This window comes from Lipotes vexillifer, unplaced genomic scaffold (genome assembly GCF_000442215.2).
Source record: "Lipotes vexillifer unplaced genomic scaffold, Lipotes_vexillifer_v1.1 scaffold120, whole genome shotgun sequence".
Lineage (NCBI taxonomy): Eukaryota > Metazoa > Chordata > Mammalia > Artiodactyla > Lipotidae > Lipotes > Lipotes vexillifer.
Window position 1 is genome coordinate 1,705,594 of NW_006791240.1, and position 11,876 is coordinate 1,717,469.

The 11,876-nt window shown below is 37.1% G+C and overlaps 1 protein-coding gene across 1 annotated transcript in view; it reads right to left on the reverse strand.

The window, feature by feature from the left end:
* NBEA (neurobeachin) overlaps positions 1-11,876 on the reverse strand; it is a 640,668-nt gene that overhangs the window by 290,800 nt on the left and 337,992 nt on the right. Inside the window, 1 exon segment of the mRNA XM_007464249.1 lies at positions 11,378-11,544. Within this exon segment, the coding sequence (XP_007464311.1) occupies positions 11,378-11,544 (167 nt within the window).

Here is an 11,876-nt window from a genome sequence, read left to right on the forward strand (position 1 = left end):
TCTGATTTTGTTCCGATATACCTGTGTTGGCATGGATATAACTGAGATAATCTGACTTGTTATTTAACTTTTAAACAATTAATAAATAATATCTGATTGCAATTCTCTATGTTAAAAATATAATATAGTTTGTTAAATATTAGTATTCACAGCTCAAGAATCATCTATAAATATGGGGCCTTTAAGTTTTTAAAAATGTATTAACTTAGGTACAGTAAAATTCAGTCTTTTGGGTGTACAGTTCTATAAATTTTGACAAAAGCATAGAATTGTGAAACCACTACCACAATCAAGATACAGAATAGTTTAATTATCCCCCCCCCCCCCAAAGCTCCCTCACGTTAGCCCTTTCTAGTCAAATCCTCCCCCTACTGTTAACCCCTGGAAACCACCAATGTGTTTTATTTGCCTAAGGTTTTGCTTTTTCCAGAATGTAACAATGGAATTATACAATGTGTCTGGCTTCTTTTATTCAGCAGAAAGCATTTGAGATGCATTCAGATTGCTGCATTATCAACAGCCCATTCCTTACCAATGCTGAGTAGCATTCCAGAATATGGATGTGCCACATTCCAGAATATGGATGTGCCACAGGTTCTTTCCATTCATCAGCTGAAGAGCACCTGGGCTGTTTTCAATTGTTGGCAATTATTAATAGAGCTGCTATAAACATTCATGTACATGTTTCTGTGTGAATGTAAATCTTCATTTCTCTTGGGGTAAATACTTAGGAGTAGGAGGATTGCTGTGCCACATGGTAAGTGTACGTTAAACTGTATAAGAAACCGCCAAACCACTTTCCAAAGATTCTGGACCTTTTGTATCTCTACCAGCAATGTATGAGAGCTCCAGTTGCTTCACATCTTTGCCAGCTCTTGCATTACCAGGTTTTTGTTTTGTTTTAATTTTATTCATTCTAATGGTAGTGGTATATGATTGTTGTATTAATTCTGATTTCCTTAAGAGCTGGGGATATTGAGTATCTTTCCATATGCTTATGCCATCTGTATACTGTCTGTGGTGAAGTGTCTATTCAAATGTTTGCTCGCTTTTTTATTGCAACGTTAGTCTTCTTAGTAAGTTTTGAAAGTCCTTTATACATACACATAAACATATATACCGATATGTGTGTGTGTGTGTGTGTGTGTGTGTGTGTATATATTTGTAAGTCCTTTGTATAATTTTATATTTGTATAAATATATATACTTATACCTGTATACTTTTATAAGTCCTTTGTAAGATGTGTGACTTGCAAATACTTTTTCCAGTCTGTGTATTTTTAAAATTTCAGATATTACATTAAAATTTTTTTATTTACTTACTTTTTATTCAGATATTATATTTTTCATTTTCATTTGGTTCTTTTTTATACTTTCTATTACTCTGCTGAGATCTTCTATCATTCCATTCATTTAAAGAATATTTACCTTTACTTCATGAAAGACGGTCATAACAGCTGTTTTTAAATCTTTATCTGATAGCTCCAACCTCTGGGAATTGGAATTGGTATCTATTAATTGTCTTTCCTTAAGAAACGTCAAGACTTTCCTGGTTCTTTGTATATTAAATAACTTTGAATTGCATCCTGCTAATCTCCTATGGAGAATGTCTGTTTGTCTGTTTTTGTTTTACCGGCCAATCGACCCTCTTAGGTTCAGACTGCAGGTTATATCTTGACCTCTGTGGGTAGGAGTTCCAGTGTTAATTCAGTTCGGGTCTTGAACTTGTAAAACATTAAAAATATTTTCTAAAACCTCAGAGGTTTGAGTCTTATTCCTGTTTAAGTTCTCTTTATTTCATTATTCCAATTGATAATATTTATAACTAATACAATAACTAGTAATTAATTTCATCATTGGAGTGACCATGGGCTTTAGGGTTGGACAAGTCTAGATTCAAATCCTGTCCCTACTATTCAGCTATGTGACACTGGGAAAGCTATTCAACTTCTCTTTGAGACTCACATGTCTTAGCTGCAAAACGGGAAAAATAATATCTACCTTACAGTGTTGTTAGAATGAAAACAACGCATTAGATGCGAAGTATCAGCAAAGTTACTGCCGATACATAGCTGCACTAAATAAATGTGAGTTTCTACCAACATCCTAACGAAAACAAAATCTCAATAGTAATGCTTATATGAAAATGCACACTAAAAATTGCGACCGTGTGTATGTGTGCGTGTGTTGTGTGGGTCTTTTTTTTTTTTTAACTCAAGGGCCTAGTACATCCTCGTTTTTTGTTTTTTGTTTTTTTAATCTTTTTGGCTGAGTTGCGCAGCGTGTGGGATCTTAGTTCCCAACCAGGGATTGAACCCATGCTCCCTGCGATGGAAGCGCAGAATCTTAACCACTGGACCAACAGGGAAGTCCTGACAATCTCCTGATTTTAATTTAAGTTGTTATGGCTTATGAAGTTCCCCCCCCCCCCAGTTTTACTGAGATATATCAATAACTGACAAACAGCACTCTGTAAGTTCAAGGTGTACGGCATAATTATTTGACTTACATATATTATGAAATGGTACCACAATGAGTTAACATCCATCATCTTAGATACAAAAAGCAAAAAAAAGAAAATGGAAAAAAAAGTTTTTCTTTTCCTTGCGACAAGAGCTCCTAGAATCTACTCTCTTAACTGTCCCATATACCACACAGCAGTCTTAACATAGTCATCATACTGTACATTACATTCCTAGTACTTATTTATCTTATAACTGGAGGTTTGTACTTTTTGACTGCCTTCATCCAATTCCCTCTGCCCTCAAACCCTGTTTCTGGTAACCACAAGTCTGATCTTTCTCTATGAATTTGTTGTTTTTCTTTTTTTTCTGGGTCCACATACAAATGAGATCAAACAGTATTTGTGTTTCGCTGTCTGACTTATTTCACTCAGCATAATATTAAGTCCTTCCACATTACTGCAAATAGCAGGATTTCCTTGTTTTTTAATGTTTGAATAATAGTCCACTGTATATGTGTATACCACAACTTCTTTGTCCATTCATCCATTGATGGACACTTAGGTTGTTTCCACGTCTTGACAACTGTAAATAGTACTGCTATGAACTTGGTGGTGCAAATATCTCTTCAGCATAGTATTTTTGTTTCCTCCAGATATATTCCCAGAAGTGGAGTTGCTGGATCATATGACAGTTCTATTTTTAATTTTTTTTAGCAACCTCCATAGCATTTTCCATAGTGACTGCACCAATTTACATTGCCACCAGCATTGCACAAGGTTTCTCTTTTCTACCTGTCCTCTCCAGCATTTGTTATCTCTTATCATTTTGATGACAGCCATTCAGACAGATGTGAGGTGATACATCATTGTGGCTTTGATTTGCATTTCCCTAATGATTAGTGATGCTGAGCACATTTTCATGTACCTGTTAACCATTTGTATATTTTCTTTCGAAAAATGTCTATTCAGGTCCTTTGCCCATTTTAAAATTTGCATTATGTAGTTTAAGACATAGGAAGTATGATCCAAAAACAAAATAAATAAGGGAAAACTGTTTGTAAATACTAAGTATTATGTAACAGAATTAATTCTTGAATATGCGTTTTTAAAAAGCTATCAGGGCTTCCCTGGTGGCACAGTGGTTGAGAGTCCGCCTGCCGATGCAGGAGACACGGGTTCGTGCCCCGGTCCGGGAAGATCCCACAATGCCGCGGAGCGGCTGGGCCCGTGAGCCATGGCCGCTGAGCCTGCGTGTCCGGAGCCTGTGCTCCGCGACGGGAGAGGCCACAACAGTGAGAGGCCCGCGTCCCGCAAAAAAAAAAAGCTATCAAACTCTAGTTTTTCCTCAGAGAAGAAATATAGACCAATAACATTATATTAATTCAAGAGCTAAAATGTTAGAGCCAGCAGCATCATTGGGTCAAAAGATAAAATTAAAAAGAATTGTATGTTAAAATTAAGGATTTTTTTGTAAAACAGGAAGCAGAACATGATAGAGATGAAATTCCTTCAGATTTAACATATATTTAAGAACAAGGGTGTAAATATAAGTACTATTCAATCCCTCCACTTAGGAAGCTACAAGTCTATTGGAAGAGACAGGCACGTCACATTGCTATAAAATATTAAGTGATATATTATAGATAATTGCAATACAGATAATAACAACAAAATATGAGGAGGCAGGCTTAGGAAAGATAGAGAACCCAGGAAACGCAATAGCAAGGGTGACATGTGAACTCAGCTGTAAACTGGGTGACCGTACTTTCCTATTTCTTCCAGCATATGTCTTCATAGAGGAGCCAGACTGATCTTTTTAAACATAAATCAGATCATGTTACTCTTCCACTCAAAACCCTTCACTGTGTTCCGTGCCACTTAGGATAAAGTCGCAAATCCTTAACATGATCTACAAGGCTTTAAATCATCGGGCTCATATGTTCCTCTCCAGCCTCATCTCAAGCCACTATCCCCATTGCTCACTAAGCTCTAGGCATACTAGCCCCCTTTTTGTTCATTTTATTATTGCTACACTCTGAGCCTTTGTAATATTTCTCTCCTTAATGTTCTACCCCCTACCCTTTGCTGACGATCCCCTTCTCACCCCTTCAGCACTCAGCTTAAACCGAACTTCTTCGAAAGTCTTCCCTGAATCCCTACTTTAAAATAAAGATCCTCTGCTATACTCTCTCTTGCACAGTACCCTATATTTTCTTTCCTAGCATTTGCCGAAGTTTGTTATTAACATCTTTTATTTCTATAATTATTTGTTTAGCATCAGCCCCTTCTACTAGACAATAATTCAGTTACGTTAGGGCAGGGAACAAGTCAGTTTTGCTCACCACTATGCTAGCACATATAGGAGCTGAAGAGCTACCTGCTCATTAAATGAATAAAATAAATAAATTATAACTGTATATTTCAAGTTAGAGGGTGACTAAGTGGCACATGGGAAACTACTTTAAAAGACTCTTCGTAAGGAGAAGAACAAAGCTGGAGGACTAACGCTACTGGACTTCAAGAGCTACTATAAAGCTACAGTGACCAGGACAGTGTAGTATGGCTGAAAGAACAGATACAGAGGTCAGTGGAACAGAACAGAGAGCCCAGAAATGACTCCTATAAATATAGTTAACTGATCTTTGACAAAGGAGCAAAGGCAACGCAACGGAGCAAAGACAGTCTTTTTAACAAATGGTTTTGGAACAACTGGACGTCCACATGCAAAAAAATAAATCGAGACACAGATGTTACACCCTTCACAAAACTTAACTCAAAATGAATCACTGAGCTAAATGTAAAATGCAACTCCTAGAGATAACATAGGAGAAAATCTAGAACACTGAAGATATATATAATCCATGAAAGAAGTAACAGATAAGCTGGACTGCATTAAAATTGAAAGCTTCTGCTCTACAAAAGACACTGTGAAGAGAATGAAGAGACAAGTCACAGTTTGGGAGAAAATGTGTGCAAAAGACACATAACATAAAACAGGGATCCCCAACCCCCAGGCTGTGGACCAGTATTGGTCCGTGGCCTGTTAGGAATGGGGCCGCACAGCGGGAGGTGAGCGGTGGGGCAAGCGAGAAAGCTTCATCTGCAGCTCCCCGTCGCTCGCATTACCGCCTGAACCATCTCCCCCCGCCCCCACCCCCGGTTCCATGGAAAAATTGTCTTTCACGACACTGGTCCCTGGTGCCACAAAGGTTGGGGACTGCTGACATAAAGGACTATTCAAGAAAACTTAAAACTCAACAATAAGAAAACAACCAACCTGGTTAAAAAATGGACCAAAGACCTTAACAGACACCTTATCAAAGAAGATATACAGATGATATAAGCATAGCAAATATATTCCACATTATGGGAAATGTAAATTAAAACAACTAGATACCACAAGACACCTATGAGAATGCCCCAAATCTGGAACCCCAATAACAGCAAATGCTGGTGAGGATGTGGAACAACAGCAACTCTCATTCTCTGCTGGTGGGAATGCAAAATCTTACAGCCACCTTGAAGACAGTTTGGTGGTTTCTCATAAAATAAACATACTCTTACCATATAAGCCAGCAGTTGCGCTCCTTGTTATCTACCCAAAGGAGTTGAAAACTTATGTCCACACAGAAACCTGCATATGGATGTTTACAGCAGCTTTGTTCGTTACTGCCAAAATGTGGAAGCAACCAAGAAGCCCCTCAGCAGGTGAGTGGATAAATAAACTGTGACACATCCAGACACTAGCATATTATGCAGCACTAAAAGAAATGAGCTATCAAGCCATGAAGAAACTTGCACATGACTACATGAAAGAAACTAATCTGAAGGGGATACATACTATATGATTCCAACTATATTTGTCTAAATCCATAGAATATACAAAACCAAGACTGAACCTTAAGATGGACTGTGACCTTTGGGTGATTACACTTTTGGGTGATTATGATTCATCCCTAACGAACCGTTCCGGGGGGAGACATTGATGGGGGGAAACTCCGCATGTGTGGGGGAGGGAGTATATGGGAAATCTCTGTACCTTTCACTCAATTTTGTTTTAATCCTAAAACTACTCTAAAAAAATTAAGTCTTTTAAGAAAAGGCTCTTTGTAAAGAGCTGCCGAACATAAAAAGTGACTAACAAATACAAGACATCTACTATGTGCCATACGTTGTGCTAAGCATTTTGCACATAACATTTCATTTTGCCATTAAAATAACCCAATGAAGTAGAAACTGTTCATCCTGTTTTCTAGATGAGTTTGAGCTGTCATTTCATGCAGGGGTAAGTACTTTTTGTCATTTAATAAAATTATTCCATTTAAAATATAAAAGTGTCACAGACAATAGACTAAGTTGTTTTTCCATTCCATTACCAGTAGCATCACTGTATCAAAGGATATATACCAAGCATTCATTTATTAATTTATTCAACAGACATTTATTTAGCACCTGCTGTGCATCAGGCATTATTCTAGGTGCTAGGGATAACGCTGTGGACAGAAGAGATAAAAATCCCTTCCATTACAGAGCTTGCATTCTAGTGGTAAACAAAACAATGCAACTGCTAAATAAGTAAAATATACGGTATGTTAGTAATAAAATTTTGAAAAAGGAAAAATAAAGCAGAGGAATGTAGTACTAAATATTTGGAGGAAGAAGTAGAATTTTAGACAGGGTGGCTACAGAAGACTTTTTTGAGAAAGTACATTTGAATTAAAGCTGGAACAAAGCGGGAGAGCTAGCTAGCCACATAGGTTTTTTGTAAGAAAGCATTCCAAACAGAGCAAGCATATCCTGCAAACTTGAAGAACAGCAGGAAGCTACAGTGACTGGAACAAAAAGTACAAGGGGAGAGTAGTAGGAGAAGCAGGTCAAAGAGCTAATGGAGGCCAGATGACAGTACCTTCCCTCCCCATGGCTCGCTCCACTGCAGCCATACTGGCCTCTGACTACTTTATGCACAGGCCAAGCACTTCCTTCTTTTGTATGCTGTTCTCTCTGCTTGAAATGCTCAGACAGCTCTTTGTTCAAATGGTTCCTCATCAGAATGGACTTCTCTGACCATTCTACATTGCTTTGTCCTTGTAGGTTTTTTCTTTCAGTGACATGAGAAGTCTCTGGAGTAGCACTGTCCAGTAGAATTTTGTGCAATGATAGAAATGTTCTGTGGTGTCTAATATGGGAACCACGAGACACATGCAGCTATTGAGTACTTGGATGTGGTTAGTGCAGCTATGGCACTAAATTTTTAATTAAATTAACTTTTTTATTAATTAAATTTGTATAGCCACATCTGACTAGTGGTTACCTTCTTGCACAGTATAATTCTGGAGGTTCCTGAGCAGAGGAGCAAAGGGTTCCACATTTTAGTAAGAATCACCCACACTGCTATGCTGAGAATGGACTTTAGGAGGACAAGGGCAGAAGCAGGAAGACTGTTGAAAGTAACGCTGCAATAAGTCAAGTGAGAAATGATGGTGTCGTGGATCAAGGCGATATCAAAGATAATGGTGAAAAGCAGTCAAATGCTGGATTTTTTAATGGCAGAATCAATAAGATTTGCTGAAGGGCTCAATATGGGATGTGTGAAGAGTAGTTAAGGATAAGAGCAACGATTATGGCCTGGGCAACTGCAAGACTGGGGTTCTCCATGTCTAAGAAGGAGATGACTGCAAGAGGAACTGGTTTGGGAGAAAATCTCAGGAGCTCAGTTCTATCATCGTTAGTGTGAGATGACAACTAGATATCCGAATGGAAGATACCAAGTAGGAAGATATAGATGTCTGGAGATAAGGGAGAGAGACCTGGAGAATTTGGGAGTTACTGACATATTGGTATTTTTTTAAGCCATGGGACTAGATAAAATTGCCTAGAGAGTGAATGAGACAAAAAGAAGCAGTCCAACAACTGAGCCTTATTAATTAATCAAATGCTAAGAAAGATTAGAGTTCAGTGTCCCACTTAGTAAAGGATGATAATAGACAGATTGTGTGTTTTTCAGTTAATCAGCACAGGGAGTTAATGTGCAGAAAAGGACAAAGGTATTACCTGTTCTTCTGAGGGGTCCTGTTGCCAGTCTTCCCGTCTATCTAATGAGCTACCATAAAGGGAAAGCTGAGCAGAGGATGCATTCGACACGTGACCACATGACTGTCACTACGGAAGTCTCTGTCCTTTAGCTGTATTTTAATTATCTGGTGAAATATTAAAACCAAACCATGTATAGCTTTATACATTTAAGGCAATATCCTGCATTATACCAGTTGAATTATTAGCAATATAATGTTATAGTCCTCACTATATATAACTGAGTAGATAAATCCAATTCGGATGACACAAAAAGAGAGACAAGGTCTATAGCTAGGGCAAAGTGCTCGTGCTACTGTACTGTCTTAAGGTTAAATTCTGCGTCAACTTCGCTAGGCTATGTGCTCAGCTGTTTCATCAAATACTAGTCTAGATGTTGCTGTGAAGGTATTTTGTAGATGTGATTAACATCTATAATCAGTTGACTTTAAGTAAAGGATATTATTCTCAATAATGTGGGTGAGGCTCATCTAATCAGTTGAAGGTCTTCAGAGAAAAGACTGAGGCTTCTTGGAGAAGAAGGATTTCTGCCCCAAGAAACAAATCCTGCCTGCGCTTCCGTCTGCCAGCCCACGCTACAGATTTCAGACTTGCCAGGTTCCATAAGCATGTGAGCCAATTCTTTAAAATAAATCTATATATATCTATATCCATATCCATATTCATATCCATAGCTATACCTTATCTATATCTATGTCTTACATATATCCTATTGGTTCTTTTCTGTTTCTCTGGAGAACCCTGACTGACACACTCTGCTTCTATTTGTACAAGTTGTGTGATACTATCTAAGTTTCACTTAACCTCTGAAATCTTCAATTTCTTCATTGTAATATGAAAATAAAATTTCAGTATCAACCTTAATAGAGATGTTCTGAATGTTAAACAAAATAACCCATGTAATGTTCTTAGTATGGTGCCTAGCACACAATAAATATTTAATAAATGTTAGATGTGGTGGTATTGCTATTATTATAAGAAACAAATATTGAGTGTTCACTACTTTTTTTTTTTTTTTTTTTTTTTTTTTTGCGGTATGCGGGCCTCTCACTGCTGTGGCCTCTCCAGTTGCAGAGCACAGGCTCTGGATGCGCAGGCTCAGCGGCCATGGCTCACGGGCTCAGCCACTCCACGGCATGTGGGATCTTCCTGGACCGGGGCACGAACCTGTGTCCCCTGCATCGGCAGGCGGACTCTCAACCACTGCGCCACCAGGGAAGCCCCCACTATTTTTTTTAACATCTTTATTGGAGTATAATTGCTTTACAATGGTGTGTTAATTTCTACTGTATCACAAAGTGAATCAGCTATACATATACATATATCCCCATATCCCCTCCCTCTTACGTCTCCCTCCAACTCTCCCTATCCCACCCCTCTAGGTGATCACAAAGCACTGAGCTGATCTCCCTGTGCTATGCAGCAGCTTCCCAACAGCTATCTATTTTACATTTGGGAGTGTATATATGTCCATGTCACTCTCTCACTTAGTTCCAGCTTACCCTTCCCTCTCTCCATGTCCTGAAGTCCATTCTCTACGTCTGCATCTTTATTCCTGTCCTGCCCCTAGGTTCTTGAGAACCTTTTTTTTTTTAGATTCCATATATATGTGTTAGCATACAGTATTTGTTTTTCTCTTTCTGACTTACTTCACTCTGTATGACAGACTCTAGGTCCATCCACCTCACTACAAATAACTCAATTTCGTTTCTTCATCTGTCATTGGACACATAGGTTGCCTCCACGTCCTGGCTATTGTAAATAGTGCTGCAACGAACACTGTGGTACATGACTCTTTTTGAATTATGCTTTTCTCCGGGTATATGCCCAGTAGTGGGATTGCTGGGTCATGGGGTAGTTCTATTTTTAGTTTTTTAAGGAGACTGTTAACTATTTTTAAAGACATTATGTTATAATTTTACTTTAAATTCAAATAATAAAGTTTTCTTAAATATATCTTATACTTGAGACCCCAGGACAGTCTGTCAAATAATATCCTGGCCATATTCTAGATGTTCTTCTCTAACTAACAGAATCACTTCTACCAGAATTTTTCTTAGTGTCTCGCCCACATTTACCCAATCTCTAAACTCTGCCAGACAGAGACTTAATACAAACAGTCAATGAGATAAGATAAAATGAAGACATATAAATGAACATTAGCAATCTAAATATAGTGACCTGCTTCACTACTATTTTTCTAGAAGGCATTGTGCAGAGGACAACAAAACAAAACAATTTTATGCTCACAAAGCTTCAGGAAGAAAAATACTTGTAATGCAAAAACAACCAATTTTGGTTTTGTTTCTATTATAATATCATAAATACCCTACTTTGAGATGAAACCTTTCCTAAGAAAGACTCCATAGAGAAATATAGAAGAAAAAATTTTAAAAGAATGTATTACTTCTCCATAGTGAATGCTTATATTATTATTACTTGTGCATAAAAAAATTAAGAATGATATAAATTTAATAATTTGAAGAGTTGACTCTGAAAGATTAAAAACAAGTCACTTCTTATAACTAACACCCATGTTATATATGAGAGATGGTAGTCTAAAATACTTGCCTAAACAAATTTTGTATTATGTTACATATTATTATGATTTAGAAAAAAATTTCCATTAGATTACTTTTAAAAGTTTCGATTTTCTTTTAAACCATTCTCAAGAGTCATTACTAAAGATTTCAGGAGAAAAATTAAGCCATTTTTTACACTTTAAAATCATATTTTGTAAGGAATTTTTAAGTTTATTTTTTACTTATAACTACTATAATTAACCTATGAGTTACTATTTACTTCTAGTTTTTTATAACTCACCTATGAGAAACTGCTCCCCAAGCACCATGCTTATTTGTGAGAATGTTAAGGATCTTCTGTTTCAGCTGATTTGCGGTCACGTGGTCCCTATGTTTCGCAGCACTAATGAGATGGTCACACATCTTTTCTTCCTCTCTTCTATCAGCAGCGTATTGGGCACATTGCGACTACAAAGAAATACAAACAGTGCATGATAATAAACCTCTACCATGTGTAAGAAAGAAATGATATTTAACCTTGAGTTATAGGGTAGTAATTATCGATTCAATTTAAAAAACTCAGATAATGTAATGTTTTGAAAGTTTATTCTAAAATACACACACACACACACACACACACACACACATATAATCACCTTTCAAACTGGTAAAAATATGTTCTTTCTTTGTGTTTATACATAAAGTATATGTAAAGTAATTTGAATATTATTAAGTAATATAGTCAAGTAATTAATGACTTTTTTTTTTTTTTTTTTTTTTTTTTTTTTTTTTTTATACTG